The 21842-nt window shown below is 42.7% G+C and overlaps 2 protein-coding genes across 12 annotated transcripts in view; one reads left to right on the forward strand and one right to left on the reverse strand.

The window, feature by feature from the left end:
- usp45 (ubiquitin specific peptidase 45) overlaps nucleotides 1-16496 on the reverse strand; it is a 63621-nt gene extending 47125 nt beyond the window's left edge. For 9 of the 11 annotated variants that reach the window (XM_061673807.1, XM_061673806.1, XM_061673805.1 and 6 more), the window contains exons 1-2: nucleotides 16202-16496; nucleotides 14387-14491 (exon numbers count right to left, since the gene is read on the reverse strand). In XM_061673807.1, the coding sequence (XP_061529791.1) occupies nucleotides 14387-14483 (97 nt within the window). In that variant the 5' untranslated portion in view covers nucleotides 14484-14491; nucleotides 16202-16496. Of the gene's footprint in view, nucleotides 1-3280; nucleotides 3389-4513; nucleotides 5953-14386; nucleotides 14492-16201 lie in introns of those variants that run through there. The other 2 variants (XM_061673808.1, XM_061673809.1) reach the window with 2 other exon arrangements.
- Nucleotides 16497-16902: 406 nt separating this feature from the next.
- Nucleotides 16903-21400, forward strand: tstd3 (thiosulfate sulfurtransferase like domain containing 3). The gene is made up of 4 exons (XM_061673815.1): nucleotides 16903-17141; nucleotides 17266-17439; nucleotides 18475-18634; nucleotides 20777-21400. The coding sequence occupies exons 1-4, from the start codon at nucleotides 17000-17002 to the stop codon at nucleotides 20829-20831; spliced, it is 531 nt and encodes a 176-aa protein (XP_061529799.1). The 5' UTR covers nucleotides 16903-16999; the 3' UTR covers nucleotides 20832-21400.
- Nucleotides 21401-21842: the final 442 nt, after the last annotated feature.

Below are 21842 nucleotides of genomic sequence, written 5' to 3' on the forward strand. Positions count from 1 at the left end.
ATGTTTTACAGTTACTTGTGATCATAAAAGTGTTAATGCTAGTGCTAATGTTCCCATATGCACAGCCAAAACAGCAGCAAGTTACCACAGGTTTTGTTTCAATTTAGAAGTGGGCTGAAACATCCAATAGCGGCACGGTGGACGACTTGTTAGAGCGTCTGCCTCCCAGTTCCAGGGACGGGGGTTCAATCCCCGGCCCCGCCTGTGTGGAGTTTGCATGTTCTCCCCGTGCCTGCGTGGGTTTTCTCCGGGCACTCCGCTGTCCTCCCACATCCCCAAAACATGCGTGCGAGGTTAATTGAGGACTCTAAATTGCCCGTAGGCGTGAATGTGAGTGCAAATGGTTGGTTGTTTGTATGTATGTGCCCTGCGATTGGCTGGCAACCAGTTCAGGGTGTACCCCGCCTCCTGCCCGATGATAGCTGGGATAGGCTTCGGCACACCCGCGACCTGCGTGAGGAGAAGCGGCTCAGAAAACGGATGGATGGATGAAACATCCACGTTTGGGTAGTGACAAAAAGCTGCAGGTTAACGCTGTTATACTATTTTTCATAGTCTGTCAAGTAAACACGAGTCACACGCGGCTGTCACGACTCACTTTGATTGGCCCGCGAAGCACAATAGAAGACTTAGTGTGCGGATATATGACTTCCTTGTGTAATTTGATTGGTGAACTTGAGTCAAACATCACTGTGGTAACGGAAGATTGAACGGTGCCCGATGCGGGAGTCAAAAACATGTCTAAAAATAAATCCCGCACGCAATTATTTATAAATGAAAGTAACTAGAGGCATGTAGGTCATTGTAACAGTACAGTTTCTTCTCAACATAAATACTCCAGTAGAAGTAAAAAGTATGCTTCATGAAAACTACCCTGACAAGTACAATTTATCCAAAATGTTACTTAAGTAAATGTAATGGAGTAAATATAGCGCGTTATAACTGTTAACAACTTTGCATAAAAACCTGACCTGAACAAGAGAAACAAATGTCATTTTCAGATTCAGCGATGCAAAATTGTCCTAAATCAGTTGAAAAAAAACATACACAACATACACTTTCTTTTTTCCCCCCACATTTTAATGTAGCTTCACTTCACTACTCTCTCCCCCTCACTCCAAGCCTCTGGCCGAAGCCATGCCCCACATCAGCTCCTAGCTTGTAGAGAACGTTCTGTAGTCATCTTGTAGCAACAAAAACGCTGCTTATTCCGTCACACCTCATTCACCGTTAAATAAAGAAACATGTTATCATACTAAACATAAGTGGCAAATTAACTTGCAGTATTAAAGTTAGAAAGTAATCGTCATGTACGTTACATTTGATTGATTATTAGCCTATTCCACATTATAGTAGAGGCACTGTCCAGTGAATTTATATCCTTTGTTGTTCAGAGATCCCAAGAGGAGAGCACAGCTATTGGTGAGGAGGTAGGCTATGCTCTCTGTAATGACATGATTTGTACACATGCGCGCACACACAAACATATTTTTGTTTACTGTAAATCACAGGTAAAATCAAAGTGTCAACTTATATGATTCTTGGAAAAATTTGTAACAAAACTTTGAAATTGTCACGTAAAAAAAAAAAAAATGTTGAGCCGTCACAAAAGCAATTTTTGTTACCAAACCCATTTTTACATTAACTTGAAAAATAGCTTAAGAAACAATTGTCATTGACTTCTGCTTACAAACAGAGTTAACAATCACTTTGTTGTATACGTATCGGTAATATGATGGGCCAATTAAAAATGTATTTCCAGTCATAAGGCCACCTGAGGGAAACCATAACTACAATTTGGCCGTGAAAAAAAATTTGCTTTCCACCCCTGTGTGTGAATGTACCTGTACAAGAATGAATGGTAAATGGACTGCACGTATATATAGCACTTACTCTACACTATCACAGTGCCCAAAGCACTTTACAAAGCCTCACATTCACACACACATTCATACACCAATGGGCAACTGCTGCCAGGCAAGGCGCTGCCAGGCCCACTGGTAGCAAATTAGGGTTCCGTGTCTTGCCCAAGGACACTTCGACACGCAGACAGTTGGAGTCAGGATTCGAACCAGGTACCCTTAACTCACTGGACGATCCCGCTCTACCTACTGAGCCACAGCCGCCCTCACGAAGAATGAAAACAGAAGAAACGGTACTGTATTGTATTAATTAGATTTTTGTTCATGGGATGGGTATGAGGGAATGGTTTAAATAATTTTACAGGCTGCTTTTATATGTGGAGATCAGAAAGAATAGATGCTGTATTTGTAACAATGGATAGCCAATTTCACAAACACAAAATCTAATCACCATAATGTCTTGCTTTACCGAAGAGTTGACAAGATTGAGGTTAGACGAATCACATAGTGTGATAAAGACATTTCTGCAACGTGACCCCAGCTCCATGTTTTGACGTCCACCAAGAGACGTGTTGAAGCTCGTCCGACTCTTCAGCCCCTGATCAACGGATTGGTGTCTGTAGACAAATGGCAAATTTCATGGACACCTCGATCTTGGACGAGGGAGTTTTGCACCTAGCCAGATGGATGTAGAATGACATCTGGACAGTTGATAACTTTTGTGACCCTGGAGAGAACAACAGACAATTCCGCGAAGGCCACCTTGTATTGCTAATGTGTAATGTGGAAAATGCCCAAGGACATTATATAGGATTCAGACAAAGCAGTTTATTGTCATAATGGTACAATGGTATAATACTTTATATTTTTTAGATCCGTTAGCACCTTTTTGTTGTTTTTTTATTATATTTTTTGATTATATTATTTTCTTTTTTTTTTTTTTTTTTTAATTTACCTTCAGGAATGTCTGCAAATTTCTCACCTCCTTCCATCTTATAAACACCAGTGCCTTATATAATGCTTGATCATGGAATGTAAACTTAAAACAAAGCAATTAAACAATTTAAGTATTTAAAAAATTTATTTACAGATTATAAACATAGCTCGATGACAGTAAATTTAAGGTTTCTCCAGTTTTCCAGCGTTGCCTCGTATCAGTCAAACCCCTTGGCAGTGTGTCCCTCAGAAAGAATCTCACACATACAACCTAAAATACTAATAACACTTCGAAAATAAATTTTAACAAAACTGTAAAAGAAATCTAAATTACTACAAATAGACTTGACATCATTATTTGAGAAATTTAAAAAATGACTTTACTCAGTAATGTCAGAAAGCATGTACATGCATGTTTACGACTACATTCTGCATATTTGTACATTATTATTTCATGAGACAGCCATTTAAGTAGAACTCACCTTGGCCTCTGCTGAGTTTGCAACAGTTCCCAAGTAGATGACACCATTTCCCTGACAGTAAGCCAAGTCACCGAGGATCATCAGGCTTTAAGTGTTGTGCCAGAGAACCTGTAATTACATTTTATATTTATTGGCTTATTTATAAAGGGACAAAAACAGGAAAATTGACATGCATTTCTACTGTACCTTTTGCTAAAAAATGGTACTCAACATTTGTAAGATATAATGATAGTCTTTCTTTTTCAACCCTCAATGTGCGAAGGGTCTGCTACAGGACTTTATGTTTTTCTATACCTGGACGAGGACAAGACAAGATGGGAAGAGAGAAAGTCCCCTGCCAGCATTCCGACGTTCATGGGCTGGGACGCACAAACAGTATGGCGTCGAAAACATCAAAAAACGAGAAAGAAAAAAAAAAAAAAAAAAAAAAAAAAAAAAAAACTAAATCACAAAATAAGTTCTGACGCACCCAATGAACTACAGAAGCGGTTCTCCTGGATGTAATATGGATCTCAAATGGTCCAGGGGCTTGGCATACAGTCCCTTTTTTGAGGTCCTTAGCTGGACAAATGTTGACTGGTAGATGGAGATACTGGAAAGCTGCATCAGAGTGTAATGATATACAATTGATGCAGGTTTTCCCATATCATCATCAACAGTTACTTCCGCGGCACCAGGTAATGTTTGTCTCTGTTGTTGATGGGTCTGGCATGTTTTCTCAAACGCCATGCACTGTATACTCCATGCTGATTGTTGAAAGGGCATCCAAACGAATTTTGCTGTTCAGAGCACCTCCAATTCAGTTTAAGACTAACTATGAAACAGCGGAATGACAAAAACAATAAGCACACTAAATGCGGAAGTAGAGGGTGTCTATACTACCTTATGGAGGCATGAGGCCTAAAATCCTCATCAGTCACATCTGAGGAAACATTAAAGGTTACATAATCTTCCAGTAATGATATGATGCTTCTTTTTCAATGCACCACTTGTCATTGACTTCATCTTCCCAGTCAATGCAAGTGAAAAAAATATCAAGATACAGTAAAGTTTACATACAACAAATTTTGGGGAAAAAAATAAAATAAAAACTTTACAACATTCCAGAAAAGTACTTAGACGTTTATGTTTTTGAATTACTTTTCATTGATGTCCACCGACGACAAACTAAATAAACAAAAGGAAAAAAAAGTGTTATTGTAGCGCTTGTGTAAAGAATTGTAAAGTAAATACCATGGGACTAACTGCTGGAGTTCGCCCGTGGGGATGTCAATGTCATGTACTCCACCTTCTGAAAAAAAACCCCTCTCTGTCAGAATGTCAGAAGCAGCTTTTATGAGATGGGACTTTTTATTTATTTATTTTTTAAATTCATGTAACAGCCCTTCAGAATAGTACAGGCTTAATTTGCACAATCCATCCAACCCTTTATTTCGGTTTCTGTGATAATGTTTCTTAAAAGGCAGTGAGCTCGATGAATACTTTTCGTGAGTACAAGGCCCACACAAATACACAATATAATCACAGAAAGAACAAGCAATCTGTGTGTGCAGCAGTAGCAGCATGTTTGCAGCATTATCCGTGACAATAATAGAGCCTGCAGGAATGTAACATTGCATTCAAGTTTGTAACAATGTGGCTTCCACACATAGCCCCAGTTAGAAAAACAGTCTTCATACGAAATCTAAATCTTGTTCTCTGCAATGTTCTCTTTTTTTTTTTTAAGCATATTTGTTTGACCTGCTCGTTGTGATGTCGTGCTAAATGAGCCCGTTTGTTGTTTCCAAAATACCTCGTTCGCATGTTGCACTCCTTGCATACAATTGTGGTAATGTCAAGCTTTTCCATAGGATATGATCTAAAGTGAAGCCCACATTGTGGGGTTTCGTGACGTGACGACGGAGCGAGCGTGTCAAATCGCCTACTACTGCTCCATGCTGCTTAAACGCTGATTACTAAATCATTACAATGTCGCAGCTAAATCTGACCTAACGCTGGCTTTTTTATGGTGCTAACACTGGCTTACTATTGCTAGCAAATGATGCTATTTGGCTGAACTTGTTTGTTAGCCAAGCCGTCCGTGTCCCATGCCCTAGTACATACGAACACGGCCTTAATAATGTATATTAACACAACGCCATTAGTTATATTTTTGGGGAATGTACACTTAATTACAAATAAAAATAGGTGACACACTTACCTGCCCAGCAGGACTGTAGCCAATTCTACGTTGCTTCCAAGTCCGATCAAATGCCTGAGTTCACGCCACGACAAGAATTCATGTAAAAATATTTACCCTACTTTTATTTCTCTCTATATTAGATGCCCTCTTTTTAGCCTTTATCGTTTCTTCGCTCTGCTTGTGTTTTCTTGTATGAGAAGACCCAGTTGTTGGCAAACGAGGGACAAGCATTTTTGGATTTGTCGACGAACTGTCCACATCTGCCATTGTTCCCGGATCTTCTGGCGTGTTATGCATGTTGACAAGAAAATTATTGACGCGTGCAAGTGTCTGATTGGATAATTCCCTCCGTCACACAGACTTTTCAAAATAATAATGAAATTTAAATTAGAGGCATTAGGTGGAGCTGGAGAGAGAAGAGTTTTCAAAAGATCATATAGAGTAAATAAGTCTGAGAGTCATATAGAGTAAATAAGTCTGTCAGGACATGCAGAGTTTTAACATATATGATAAAAAGCTTTTTTTTTTTTGTCAAATGACATACTTCGCCTTTAACTGCACATTACTAGAAGAAACACCACGTCAATGTTTTTTATTTTATTATTTAAAAAAACAATGGAGGTATTATACCTCTGCTGGAAGCCATCACCTCTTTATGGTGGAGGGGTTTGTGTCTCCCAATGATCCTAGGAGCCAAGTTGTCTGAGGCTTCACACCCCTGGTAGGGTCACCCATGGCAAACAAGTCCTAGATCAGGGACCAGACAAAGCATGGCTAAAAGACCCATATGATGAAAAATATTAATGGATTGAGGTTTCCCTTGCCCGGACGCAGGTCACCGGGGCCCCCCTCTGGAGCCAGGCCTGGAGGTGGAGCTCGAAGGCGAACGCCTGGTGGTCGGGCCTGCACCCATGGGACCCGACTGGGCACAGCCTGAAAGGGTAACGTGGGTCCCCCTTCCCATGGCCTCACCACCTATGGGAGGGGCCATAGGGGTCAGGTGCAGTGTAGCCAGAGGCAGGGACCTTGGCGATACGATCCCCGGCTATAGAAGCTGGCTCTCGGGACGTGGAATGTCATCTCTCTGGCAAGGAAGGAGCCTGAGCTGGTGTGTGAGGTAGAGAAGTTCCGACTAGATCTAGTCGGGCTCGCCTTCCACACATGGCTTGGGCTTTGGTACCAGTCCTCTTGAGAGGGGTTGGACTCTCTTCGACTCTGGAGTTGCCCATGGTGAGAGGCGCCGAGCAGTTGTGGGTATAATTATTGATTCCCAGCTCGGCTGCTGTACGTTGGGGCTCACCCCAGTGGACAAGAGGGTAGCCTCCCTCCGCCTTCAGGTGGGGAGGGGAACAGGTCCTGACTGTTGTTTGTGCCGATCCACAAAACAGCAGTTCAGAGTACCACCCTTTTTGGAGTCCTTGGAGGGGGTGCTGGAGAGGACTCCATCGCTCTGCTGGGGGACTTCAATGCTCACGTGGGCAATGAGCTTTGGAAAGGCGTAATTGGGAGGAATGGCCCTCCGATCAGAACCCGAGCGGTGTTCTGTTATTGGACTTCTGTGCTCATCACGGACTGTCGATAACGAACACCATGTTCAAACATAAGGGTGTCAACACGTGCACTTGGTACCAGGACACCTGAGTTCGCAGTTCGATGATCGACTTTGTGGTCGTCTCATCGGACTTAGGCCGCATATCCTGGACACTCTCTATCCTGGAGGTCCGACGTGGCAGACCCAAAGGTATTGTGAGGGTCTGTTGGGAACGTCTGGCAGAATCCCCTGTCACAAGCGGTTTCAACTACCACCTCCAACAGAAATTTGCTCATGTTGCGGGGGAAGCGGGGGACAAAATCAGTCTGGCGTGCATTCCAATCGCTGACTAATTACAAGCGACGATCCCCCCAAGCTGAGAACAATAGCACACTAGCCAACGACTTGAATACCTTCTATTGCAGATTTGAAAAGGACAGTTTCACTCCACACACCCACCCGGCCGCACCCGCGACCACAACCACACCTCTGACTTCTGCGTTAACCATCCATGAACAGGATGTGAGATGCATCTTCAAACAACAGAAGATTAACAAAGCGGCAGGACCGGACCATGTATCCCCATCCTGCCTCAAAGTCTGCGCGGACCAGCTCGCTCCAGTCTTCACTCAGATCTTCAACAGATCTTTGGAAATGTGCGAAGTTCCATCCTGTTTCAAACGCTCCACCATCATTCCAGTCCCCAAGAAACCTGCAATCTCTGGTCTGAATGACTACAGGCCTGTCGCTTTGACATCTGTGGTCATGAAGTCCTTTGAACGTATCGTGCTGGACCACCTCAAGAGTGTCACAGGTCCCCTGCTGGACCCCCTGCAGTTTGCCTACCAAGCGAACAGGTCTGCGGATGATGCAGTCAACATGGGAATGCACTTCATCCTAGAACACCTCGACAGTGCAGGGACCTACGCGAGGATCCTGTTCGTGGACTTCAGCTCAGCGTTCAACACCATCATCCCTGAACTCCTTTCAACCAAGCTTCTCCAGCTCAGTGTCTCACCTGCCATCTGCCAGTGGATTTACAGCTTTCTGACGGGCAGGACACAGCAGGTCAGGCTGGGGGAGGCCACCTCATCCACACGCAGCATCAGCACTGGGGCGCCCCAAGGTTGTGTCCTCTCTCCGCTGCTCTTCTCTCTCTACACGAACGACTGCACCTCAGTGAACCCGACTGTCAAGCTCCTGAAGTTTGCAGATGACACCACTGTCATCGGCCTCATCAAGGACGGTGACGAGTCTGCATATCGACAGGAAGCGGAGCGGCTGGAGCTGTGGTGCGGCCGACACAACCTGGAGCTGAACACGCTCAAGACGGTAGAGATGATCGTGGACTTAAGGAGGCATCCTTCGCCACAGCTGCCCCTCACGTTGTCCAGCTGCCTTGTGTCAACCGTCGAGACCTTCTCTCAGGACCTGAAGTGGGCGACCAACATCAACTCCGTCCTCAAAAAGGCCCAGCAGAGGATGTACTTCCTGCGGCTTCTGAGAAAGCACGGCCTGCCACCGGAGCTGCTGAGACAGTTCTACACAGCGGTCATCGAATCAGTCCTGTGTTCTTCCATCACAGTCTGGTTTGATGCTGCTACAAAAAAGGACAAACTCCGACTGCAACGGACAATCAAAACTGCTGAAAGGATTGTCGGTACCCCCTACCCACCATTGAGGACTTGCACGCTGCCAGAACTAAGACAAGGGCGTGCAAAATCCTCTCGGACCGTCTGCACCCCGGTCACCAACTCTTCCAGCTCCTTCCCTCAGGTAGGCGCTACCGATCAACGCAAATTAGAACTAGTAGACATTCCAACAGCTTCTTCCCTCTTGCGATCAACTTCTAAAACACCTAACCTATAATTCCATTACAATAAGCTGGCAGTTTTTGACTTGAGTTCGTTGTCACATTTCTGTGGGGCCAATTATGTATTACTCGTGCACTCACTGTAGTTGTCTCGCCATGCTGCACTATTTGCATATACTGGCCACTCATGCCAGAGTAGCATCTGCTCCATTTGCACACTGATTGAGGAGTATCTGTAACATTTGCACAACCAACATTGTCCCAGATGATTGCACTACTCGTCACTTTAAACCGCATACACTCCTTGAAGTCTCAGCGCCCTTTGCACAATGGTCATTGCACCGGACTATCGCAATATTAGTCATTCGAACTGCTCTAAGTGCTAGAGGACTCTGCATCTTTTTGCACAATTGTTTTTTGTCAATGTCTTTATGTCTCCAAAGTGTTCTGTAAATTGACTGTCTGTTGTACTAGAGCGGCTCCAACTACCGGAGACAAATTCCTTGTGTGTTTTGGACATACTTGGCAAATAAAGATGATTCTGATTCTGACATTGAGTCCGAGTGGACTGTGTTCCGCGCCTCGATTGCTGAGGCGGCCGACCTGAGCTGTGGCCGTAAGGTGGTCGGTGCCTGTCGTGGCGGCAATCCCTGAACCCGTTGGTGTGAGGGATGCCGTTAAACTGAAGAAGTAGTCCTATCGGGCCTTTTTGGCCTCTGGGAGTCCTGAGGCAGCAGATGGGAACCGGATGGCCAAGCGGAATGCAGCTTTGGTGGTTGCTGAAGCAAAAACTCAGGCTTGGAAGGTGTTCGGTGAGGCCATGGAGAAAGCCTTCCGGACAGCTTCGAGGAAATTCTGGTCCACCATCCGGCGTCTCAGGAGGGGGAAGCAGTGCACCATCAACACTATGTACAGAGGGGATGGGGCGCGGCTGACCTAGACTCGAAACGTTGTGAGCCGGTGGGGAGAATACTTCTAAGACCTCCTCAATTCCACAAACACACCTTCCCATGAGGAAGCAGAGTCTGGGGTCTCTGAGGCGGGCTCTCCTATTGTCTGCGGTTGACGTCACCGAGGTGGTTAAAAAGCTCCTCGGTGGCTTGGCCCCGGGGCTGGATGAGATTCGCCTGTAATTCCTAAAGGCTCTGGGTGTTGTGGGGATGTCCTGGTTGACACACCTCTGCAACATGGCGTGGGCATTGGGGACAGTACCTCTGGATTGGCAGACTGGGTGGTGGTCCCTATTTTTAAGAAGGGGGACCAGAGGGTGTGTTCCAACTACAGGGGGATCACAATCCTAAGCCTCCCTGGTAAGATCTATTCAATGGTGCTGGAGACGTTGGTCGGTTGGGAAGTCGAATCTCAGATTCAGGAGGAGCAGTGTAGTTTTCGTCCTGGCCGTGAAACAGTGTCCAAAGTGTCCCTCGGGGAGTCCTGTGGTGGGTGCTTCAGGAGTATGGGGTACCGAATCCCGATACGAGCTGTTCGGTCCCTGTACAACCAGTGTTGGAGTTTGGTCCGCCTTGCCGGCAGTAAGTCGGACTCGTTTCCGGTGAGGGTTGGACTCTGCCTAGGCTGCCCTTTGTCACCGATTCTGTTCATAACTTTTATGGACAGAATTTCTAAGCACGAGGCGTAGAGGGAGTCCGGTTTGATGGCCTCGGTATTACATCTCTGCTTTTTTCAGATGATGCGGTTATGTTGGCTTCATCAAGCCGTTATCTCCAACTCTGCAGCAGAGTGTGAAGCAGCTGGGATGAAAATCACCAACTCCAAATCTGAGACCATGGTCCTTCGTCAGAAAAGGGTGGCGTGCCTTCTCCAGGTTGGGGATGTGATCCTGCCCCAAGTGGAGGAGTTCAAGTATCTTGGGGTCTTGTCCATGAGTGAGGAAAGAATGGAAGGGGAGATCGAAAGGCAGATCTGTGCAGCGTCTGCAGTGATGCGGACTTTGTATTGGTCCGTTGTGGTAAAGAAGCAGCTAAGGCGAAGCTCTCAATTTACTGGTCGATATACATTCCTGCCCTCACCTATGGTCATGAGCTGTGGGTCGTGACCGAAACAACAAGATCCCAGATACACGCGGACAAAATTAGTTTACTAGTGTCCGGGCTCTCCCTTAGAGATAGGGTGAGAAGCTCGGTCATCCGGGAGGAGCTCAGAGTAGAGCCGCTGCTCCTCCACATTGAGAGGAGCCAGATGAGGTGACTGGGACATCTGATTCGGATGCCTCCTGGACGCCTCCCTGGTAAGGTGTTCTGGGCACGTCCCACTGGGAGAAGACCCCGGGGACGACCCAGGACACGCTGGAGAGACCATGTCTCCCAGCTGGCCTCGGAGCGCCTCGGGATCCCCCCCCCGGAAGAACTGGAGGAAGTGGCTGGGGCGAGGGAAGTCTGGGAGGCTACTGCCCCCGCGACCCAACCTCAGATAAGCGGAAGAAAATGGATGGATGGATGGATGGATGAGGTATTATAACCGAATCAAAGGAGGTCATTTAGATTTGGGGCGTCCCGATCCGATCTTTCAGATAGGAAAACGGTCCTATGTCACCAAATAAACGAGTATCAGATTGGATTGGATGTAAAATCTCAGATGTTACCACTCTTATAAAAGCAGCCCATTCCTTACTCCGCTCCATCACTTTTATCCAGCAGCGCCCAGACAGCATGCTTATCCCACGTGGTCATAACAGCAGGTTGCCGAAGGTGCTAACATAGTAGCGAGGAGTAAGAGTGAATGTTGCTTGCTTAAAGTCATTTATTTACACTCCAGTTGAAGTTCACTGTAAAAATAAACTCATAAACAAAAGAATTACACCGATTGAATGTTCAAATACAATACAGCCTTCGTATCTTCATTTTTGTGAAAAAAAAAAAATTGCTAGCTCAAAGCTAACACACAAATGAAAAACACCATTGACAAGCTAACGAAAATTAGCCCTGAACTCACGGCACTTACAGCGGCTTAAATAAGTATTTAACACGTCACAATTTCGCTCATTAAATATATTTCTAAAGGTGCTATTGACATGAACATTTCACCAAATGTTGGGAACAACCCAAGTAATCCATACATACAAAGAAAGAAGAACAAATAAAATCCCAAATTAAGTTGTGCGTAAGAATGTGAAATGATACAGGGAAAAAGTATTGAACACACCAACTAGTATTTATTTAATACTTTGAACAAAAGCCTTTGTTTGCAATGACAGCTTCAAGACGCCTCCTGTATGGAGAAATTAATTGCATGCATTGCTCTGGGGTGATTTTGGCCCATTCCTCCGCACAAGCAGTCTTCAACTCTTGAAGGTTCCGTGGGCTTCTTCTATGGACCTTGAGTTTCAGTTCTTTCCATAGATTTTCCATTAGATTCATGTCAGTTGATTGACTGGGCCACTCTAGCAGCTTCATAATTTTTTCCTTGGCAGTATGTTTCGGATGATGATCCTGCTGAAATGTCTACCCTTGTTTAATTTTCATTATCCTCGTAGATGGCAGCAGATTTTTGTCAAGAATGTCTCAGTGCATTCAGCCTTCCTTCAATAATGTGAAGTTTACCAGTACAGTTTTCTGAAAAGCAGCCCCACACCATCATGTTCCCACCTCCGAACTTCACTGTTGGTATGGTGTTTCTAGGGTGATGTGCAGTGCCATTTCTCTTCCAAACTTGGTGTGCATTATGGCATCCAAACAATTAAATTTTGCTCTCATCCGACCAGACAATATTCTCCCAGTATTTAAATGGCTTGTCGAAACTTTAAACGAGCTTTGACATGAGCGTGCATACAGGCCATAGCGGTGGAGTACATTACTCACTGTTTTCCTTGTGACAACAGTACTTGCTAATTCCAGGTCTTTTTGAAGCTCTCCACATGTGGTCCTTGGCTCTTGGACAACTCTTCTGATTATTCTTTGCATTCCTCTCTCAGAAATCTTCCAAGGAACACCTGATTGAGGCACATTTATGGTGGTATGATTGCCTTTCCACTTATGTATTATGGCCACAACCATGCTCACTGGAACGTTTATAAGCTTAGATATGCGCCTGTAACTAATGCCATCGGTATGTTTTGCAACAATTAGTTTGTGATGGTCTTGAGACAGCTCTCTGCTCTTACCAATCATTAGATGTGTCTTGACTTCACACCTTGGCAATGAGACCTTTTTGTAGGCCATCAATTGGGACTGAACCAGCTAATATTCATTTGCACCGACAAGGGGCTTGATTGCTGTTTGATTATTGATAGATTTTAGGTCTTGTGTTGGCTTTCCATACCTCCTTTTGTTCACATGTTCAATACCTTTTCCCTGTGGCATTTCATATTTTTACACACAACTGAATTTCTGATCTTATTTGTTTTCCTTTCTTTGTATATACGGATTACTTGGGTTGTTCCCAATATCTTGTGAAATATTCAGGTCAACAGCACCTTTAGAAGTATATTTAGTGAGAAAAATGTTGACGTGTTAAATACTTACGTCAGATGCTGTAGGTGTCACCTCACTGATGAACACCTGCAGTCCGTCCTACGAATCTCTACACCAGCAAACCTTGTCCCTAACATAGACAAACTTACTGCCAAGAAAGATGCCAAGTAAACTGACTTGTGATTCTCTAGGGAATAGTGAACTATTCCAAAAACTAATATACAAAGAGTAGCTTTTTCCTTTACTACTATTGCATCTCATATGCTGGAGTAGCATCTGCTCCATTTGCACACCGATTGAGGAGTATCTGTAACATTTGCACAACCATCATTGTCCCAGATGATCGCACTACTCGTCACTTCAAACTGCATACACTCCTTGACGTCTCAGCGCCCTTTGCACAATGGTCATTGCACCGGTCTACTGCAATATTAGTCCTTCGAACTGCTCTAAGTGCTAGAGGACTCTGCATCTTTTTGCACAATTGTTTTTTGTCAATGTCTATGTCTCCAAAGTGTTCTGTAAATTGACTGTCTGTTGTACTAGAGCGGCTCCAACTACCGTAGACAAATTCCTTGTGTGTTTTGGACATACTTGGCAAATAAAGATGATTCTGATTTATTTTCCATACCACTTATCCTTACTAGGGTCGCATGGTGTGCAAGAGCCGATCCCAGCTATCTTCGGGAGAGAGGTGGGGTATACCCTGAACTGGTAGCCAGCCAATCGCAGGCCAATATAAACAAAAAAATCATTCGCACTCACATTCACCCCAATGGGCAATTTAGAGTCTTCAATTAACCTGCCACGCATGTTTTTGGGATGTGGGAGGAAACCGTAGTACCCGGACAAAACCCATGCAGGCACGGGGAGAACATGCAAACTCCACACAGGCGAGGCCGGATTTGAACCCGGGTCCTCAGAACTGTGAGGCCGACGTGCTAACCAGTCGTCCATCGTGCCGCCATGCTGGAAAAAGAATTACTGAATTAAATGAGAAAAATTAATCACTTGTTTTTGCAGTATACCTTTTTTTTTGCATTAATTACATTCAGTATATAAAAAAAAACAATCTTATAAGAAGTCAATGATGCTCAGTTATTAAAACAACAACAAAAGTGTGGAAAAATATTTCATTTCTGTGACTTACCACCGACTTCATCTGATGAATCTTCGTCTCGAGGTTTTCGTGGTTTATTTGTCCGCTTAGTCATGTTGGCGGCTGTCAGGGGGTCCTTAAGACGCATTTGGAGCTCTGCAGGTTAAGACGTTGACGTTATGACACCAAACAATCACACTGTTCTTAATTGTTCTTTTCACTTTCCATTCAATCAATTCGTTCAAGTTAATATGTCAGGATGATTTTTTTCATTCAATTTTTTTTTTGCGGCTTCCATAGTTCAAAGTGCGTCTTGCAATGCTTGACTAACAACATGGCTACGAGCAGAGTGAAGCTAGTTTACAAAAGCATAGACAGTGCTGACAAATTTGTGAATTGTCGCTATATTTAGCATCTTTTTCAACATCTCTCGCAACTACTTTACAAAAAGTGCCAAGAGAATTTTATTCCTGCTCAGAAACATACATGAGGGGAATCATTTTAACATTGAGTTTCATATGACATGAAAGGAGCCTGTTGGTCGACAATCACAGGGCCAATTGCGCTGAACCTTGCTAAAGACATGGTGTCCATTTCCACGTTGCAAAACCAGTGCTTTATTGATCTGTTGGAAACCTTTGACCCAAGGTATGTACATCCATGCTGCAAATATTTTGCAGCGGTCATCTGCATCACCTGTTGATCTCCAGATGAGAAAATAGTAAAGGTGAGCTGGAGAGGACTGTGGGAATAGGCTTTATAAAAATAAAAATAAATAAAAAAAGACATAAGCCGAGCCATACAGTCTGACAGCTCATTTTATTATGTTAAATTTAACATTTTTAACATTAAAATTCATTAAGGATCATGTTTACGTTCGTATTTTGAAAAACGGGCATTGTTCTCATGAGGGAACATTTACTTTAAAGGTCCCGTATTTTGGCTATTTAGATCTCCCCGTGCCTGTGTGGGGTTTCTCCGGGCACTCCGGTTTCCTCCCACATCCCAAAAACATGCATGCTAGGTTAATTGAAGTCTCTAAATTGCCCCTCGGTGTGAATGTGAGTGCGAATGGTTGTTTGTTTATGTGTGCCCTGCGATTGGCTGGCAACCAGTTTAGGGTGTACCCCGCCTCCTGCCCGAAGATAGCTGGGATAGGCTCCAGCACGCCTGCGACCCTTGTGAGGATAAGCTGCTTGGAAAATGGATGGATAATTTTTTCTGTTGAAGTTAAGTTAATAAATAAATTCAAAAATAAATTTGTAAAAAACTCAGTTTTTTTTGTATAATGTAACACAACACAAAAATGGGAACATTTCAAATTTGATTTTTGTGGGGTGAAAAAAAACAGATTTAATTTTAAAACCCTTCTCAACTAGCCCTACTTGCCATGTCAGACAACAGAAAAACAATGTGCACAACTTGTGACTGGTATCCAACGTGCATCCGAGTAAATTATCTCTTCATTCATTAGGTGTAATCTAGCATTGTGTGCTCCAGATGGAGGCTAATACAATTAAAATTGTATTGACCTATAAACGATAACTGTCAAGTACCTAATATTTAGCACCGCCAAGTCAAATTAATATAACATGTTAAACAGTTGATATATTTATTCAAAATATTCTCCCTTTGAATATAATTTTCTGTTAGGCTGGGATATAAATTCTGTGGCATTCAACAAGGGATGCCTTTTTAAGTGATAAGGAAGTCACTTTATTCGAGACGTTCACACGGTTAAATGATTCCAATTACAGCACAGTCGGAACTAACATTATAGAACATATAGAGGTGTCGAAGATGAACAGCAAGGTGACACTTTGCTAGCGACATTCGGGATGCATCAGGAAAACATAAGGAGCTCACCTCTTTATTTTTTCGTTCCAGTGATTGACAGTGTTCGCTCAAACAAGCGATGCTAGCTCTTCCTGGCTAGCCACAGGCTGTCACCACTAATGATACAATTAACGTAACTTTTTGCTGCTTGTACAATTGGAAACAAGGGAATTACGAACTAAAGCCGAGCCCATGGAATAACATGTACATAAAATAAATCCACTGTTACCCTTGACTAAACGTTGCCAGATTTTGCATCATAAAATAGCAATCCAAATAAACGTGACGCACTCGGAAGCAATATGGCAATCGGCAGCGTTGCATTCAAATCCAGCAGGAAACTGGGGTAACGCTCAAATACTCGGGTGACGTTTTAAACAGTCATACTTAAAAGGTTTTAGAATGGGCGTGATGGAAAAAAATAAAGTAGTAAGAATTCGATATGCATTTGAAGCAAACGCCAAACAATCAGTTAATTCCACTTTACGAGTTAAATCTGTAAACATTGTAAACAGAGTACTGACTGCTCTAAGTAATTTAGAAGTCCGTGTACTTGTTCACTTTCCGTTATGCACATTAATACCTCATATTTTTTACTACTTTAGTGGGGACTAAATATGTAGTCGTGTTATACTATTTCATCTTTAAGTTATTTTATTTTGTATTTTATATTTGTATGTGACACTATAACTTTGGTCCTTTGCGCGACCCGTACTCTACGCATGCTCAGCTCGTGGTTAGTTAAGTGCACACAACAGGGGCTGCGTTACATTTCGAAGTTTTGTAAGAATAATTCATCTTATTATAGACTCTACTTAGTAATTGCTCATGGCTCTCCGAATGTGTGTGAGATTTTCCAGAGTCGCCCCACGACTGTGCTGGGACAGTGACGTCCTTCATAGTGCCTTTGTCCCGAGCGGACGAATCCCCCTGCCAGGAGGACTTTCCAACACACAGCGTCTTGACACAAGTGAGTTTTCTGTTTTGCGTTGGTAACAGTTCACGCGATATTTTACCAGTATGTAAATAACAAAACCCGACAATAATGTCTCCCACGTTTTCAATATGCGGCAAGTTGTCTGGTTGTCCTTCAGCTCCAGAGTTGTGGCTCGGTTGCCGCAGATTCGGTTCGGTGTCACCGAGCACTGATGTGACTTACGAGCAGTTGAAGAAGCTCTTGGCCGGTGGCAAGTCAGTCGTTATAGACGTCAGAGAGCCATGGGAGCTCCGAGAATACGGCGCCATCCCCGGCGCAATCAACATCCCTTGTAAGTGTTGTCTTCCCTTCATTTAAAACATTTGTTACTGGGGCGTGGACCCATTGATTGGCAAATATGATTTACCATGCTTTAATTTGTGTTAGCAAAGGGCCATTTAAGGCACTGGTTCTCAACTGTCACCCTAAAGTCGGTATTTTCCTATTGTCGTTTAAGTTGTGAAATGTATTGTTAAAAATAGCCAATTTTTAAACATAACTGCACATTCTTAGTACATGTTCAAAGTACCTTTAAGAGGACATTATTAGGAAACTGAGGATGAACATGATACCTGCATGTTCAAAAATAAATCTATTCTAATTAACTATTGCAATCACACAAAATACAACCGCAAAATTTCACTGATCTCTGTTTCGCAATGCGCAACATTAATAGTTTGTCTTTATTTGACGAAGTGAAAGATGTAGACAGCGAATTATGATCATACCGTAAAAACGTGGAAGGCCGTTTAAATGCTGCTGCAGTTTGTACTGTGCAAGTTGTCTTTCAAACCTCCACTGTTATTCAAATGACGTTGACGTAGCGCCGAATGCATATTGCTACCCACGATATTAGTAGTCAGAAGCTGAAATGCACTGTTTGTTAGGGAGTAGATTAATGGCTACCTACCTTTATATGAACTCTATATTGTAGCGGTGTAGCCAATATAAAAGGCAAGTCCAACCTGGAAAATGTATACATAAGTTGGAGTGCGCTAAAGTGTATCACAAGCCAAATGCTGATGCAGTAGTAAAGTCATAGTTGTAGTATTTTTTTTTTTGTATAAATAGCACTTTAGGCCATAAATGTAAAACAATCAAAGGCAAAAATGATCAATCCTGCCTTGCTGCACTGTCCAGAAAACTAGCTAATTCGTAATTGTTCGTCACGTCAAAGTGTCATGCTGGGACTGTCGGAAACTGACCTCTTGTCTTTTTTTCTTACTACCTGAACTTGAACCACCAATAGGTTCACGACCCCCTTTTGGGGTCTCGACCCACCAGTTGAGAATCATTGAGAATATCATCTATATACTCACATTTGCAGTGGGGCAGGTGAACACCGCTCTGCAGCTAGGTCCGGAAGAGTTCAATGAGAAGTATGGTGGAGAGCTGCCCCAGCAGGTAGACAACATTGTGTTCACCTGCCTGGCCGGCATCAGGAGCAAGACTGCACTTGACATGGCTTCCGAACTGGGATACAAAGAGTAAGACTTCTTAGTTTGGTTGCAAAATCCTGGGAAAATTGGATGTTAATGGAAATTTATTGGGATTGGAACGAGGGCCGCACGATATTGGAAAAAAACAAATGTAAATTGTTTACTTTACTGATTACTTTAGCTTAAAGGTAACGTCGTCACTTTACTAATAACCTAATTTCAAAAGTAACTAAGTTAAGAAAAGTAACATTTTAGTTACTTTCAGCGGCTGCCAAGTGGCGGGGAATATCACTTATCCATTGTACAAAAAAGCTTTAGCTTAACCGTACCCATTACATGGTAATGTACGCCACACAAGTTACAGAATGATGTCATCAACATGAACGAATAACTTAAATATTAGTGAGGTTTAAGCCACATTAAATCAGCAACTTATTGCAGACTTGACATGCCAACACAGTAGAGTAAGTACCTAAGCGTAAACAAGCACACCATTCTCAGTACACTGCTGATTGTGATCCATGAAGGCAACCGTGTGTGTGCATGCGTTTGTGCGTGCGTGTATGTAAATATGAAAGTGAGTGACACACATCATTGCTCCCACCACAGTAATTTTGATGCGAAGAGCGAGAAAACTTTTTCGTTCCCAGTGACCAGTTTAATCAGCTGTTTATTTAGTAAAGCTGTGGACGATTGACGGGGGGAGGAGCACTTACTTCGTGACATCAGTCGTCCAGCGCGTTCAACCAACTCACAGTCCAGACTCCAGATGACGTTTAAAGTTCTCACTTTTCATTGTAAATGTTCATTAAGTTAAGTATTGTAAGTCCTTCAATCGCAGGGCACATATAAACAAACAACCATTCTCACTGACATTCACACTTACGGACAATTTAGAGTCTTCAATTAACCTACCATGCATGTTTTTTGGGATGTAGGAGGAAAATAGACTACCTGGAGAAAACCCATGCAGGGACGGGGAGAACATGTAAACTCCACACAGGCGAGGCTGGATTTGAACCCGGGTCCTCAGAACTGTGAGGGGGATATGCTAACCAGTCGCCCACCGTGCCGCCCCTAGTAATTCATTTTTACATGTTTGGACTGTATTACAAAAGAACACATTCATGCAGCTGCCGTCTGCCTACCTACAGTCCTTTCATTCTGAAGAGCGAAATACGAAATGCAGTAGCTTCAAACAGGCTCCTCTGCTGGTCACTTTTAATATTACAGTTGATTCACCGAATATTACCGTAAACCAACATCGCAGCAGACCCTGCGATTTGACTATTGGGTGCACGTGCACAATGACGATGCTCAAACTAAACATCGTGAAGCCCTAATCGGAACCTTTGTTATTGTAACAAGGAAGTTGGATGTTATTGATCTTGTCTTGTGAAATAATGTTGGTTAAAAAAATCCCATTTATGCATCTCATAGGAAATGTTTATTCTATCAATTATGAATGCTTGATTAAAGTACTATTTACATATTCATTCCCCCCAAAAAAAATCACATCCAACTTCAAGATGAACATTAAGAAATTAAGGTTCACACATGCATTGAACAAAATGTGACCGTGATTTGAAATGCGGCCAACTGGTTAGCACATGCGCCTAACAGTTCTGAGGTCCTGGGTTCAAATCCGGCCTCGCCTGTGTGGAGTTTGCATGTTCTCCCTGTGCTTGTGATGGTTTTCTCTGGGTCCTCCGGTATCCTCCCACATTCCAAAAACATGCAATGTATGTTAACTGAAGACTCCATATTGTCCATAGGTGTGAATGGTTGTCTATAATGTATGTGCTCTGCAGGTGACCAGTTCAGGTTGCCCGAAGTCAGTTCAGGTCTCGCCCGAAGTCAGCTGAGATAGGCACCAGCACACCCGCAACCCTAGTGGGGATAAGCGGTTCAGAAAATGGATGGATGGGTGGATTTAAATTGTCACAGTTGTGAATACAGCAAACACAATATGAGTGACACACTGGCAGGGCGCATTTGTGAGAGTTTGGTGTCCATGTTCTGTGTCCACAGTTCCTATTTTCAACCAGTTGTTCACAAATGCCAATACATTGTGACTACTATCTAAAGAAAACAACACATAAAAGTTAAACACTTCAGGATTAAAACATACATATTTAACTCACCATCTTTTCCTCCCATTTCACTATCTCATTTTATCCCCTATTTCAGAGTTCAGCATTACCCGGGTGGATGGCAAGACTGGGCAAAAAATGATCAAAACTGAAGGTTTAGCAAAAACTCAAGCTTTTTTAAAATTGTTTTCTTACACCTGATTTATCTGTAATTAAATATTTAATAAGAGTTCCTGTAAATTGTTTGTAAAATATTTTTTTGTTTTGACTGTGAATCCCAAAATGTATCAGAATTATTGGCTAAACATGCATCAGCTTGTTTACCAGTACTACTACAAAAATACTTGAAATATTTGCAAATTTAGTTTGCTCTATAATTATTGACAAACCCTTTACTACCTGTAACATTTAAGACTGCTGATTATCATAGACTATGGCAAAGATGCCAATGTGTTGTTATTACCCTGTGGCTTTAATTAATGCATTGTATTTAAACAAGATTAAAGTGTATTATTGAATATTGTGAATAATTATACATTTCAAGTTGATGTAAATATGTTGTATTGTTAAATGCAACTTTCCATACAATGTTTGTAAACCTCTGAATTATTACATTTTTGATTTACAAATGAGTTTTTCCTCTCTTTTCAGTCCCACTGTCCAATATATTTGATTGAGTTTGTTCATTAAAGAAAAAAAAACATGGAATTTGTTCAGATGACACATTCTGCGAACTGAGATGATTGTATTCACTTTTAATGGTCACTACCACCAACCTTCGATGGAATATCAACAGATTCCTCTATCAGCTGTTTCAGTAATTGTTTGACGAGGGACCTTGCTTTCTTTTCAGTAAAATGTAGCAGCAAGTTGAAAGTCAATAGATAAATATGAAAAATCGCACTCACTGTTGTTCAATTTCATAATTTAATATCTATAGTCAATACCCAGTGAAAGTAATAGATTATGCCAATGTTGATTCAAAGAAACTGATCTCCGCCTGTCCACATGCATCAGTAAAGACTCAATGTTTTTGTCAATGTCAATTGCCATTTTCATGATTGTTTTTTCCCACAAATACTCCAATTTTTTATTTTTTTTTTGTATTACCTTAAGGCAATTCTTCAAAATAGGTTTCGCAGTGTGTGTGTGTGTGTATATAT

The sequence above is a fragment of the Phycodurus eques genome, chromosome 4 (assembly GCF_024500275.1).
Source record: "Phycodurus eques isolate BA_2022a chromosome 4, UOR_Pequ_1.1, whole genome shotgun sequence".
Taxonomy (NCBI): domain Eukaryota; kingdom Metazoa; phylum Chordata; class Actinopteri; order Syngnathiformes; family Syngnathidae; genus Phycodurus; species Phycodurus eques.

Coding starts and splice junctions, on each gene's coding strand:
- tstd3 (XM_061673815.1), top strand. CDS start 17,000: ATGGCTCTCCGAATGTGTGTGAGATTTTCCAGAGTCGCCCCACGACTG. Junction 17,142..17,265: donor CACACAGCGTCTTGACACAA/GTGAGTTTTCTG, acceptor GTTGTCCTTCAG/CTCCAGAGTTGTGGCTCGGT. Junction 17,440..18,474: donor CGGCGCAATCAACATCCCTT/GTAAGTGTTGTC, acceptor TCACATTTGCAG/TGGGGCAGGTGAACACCGCT.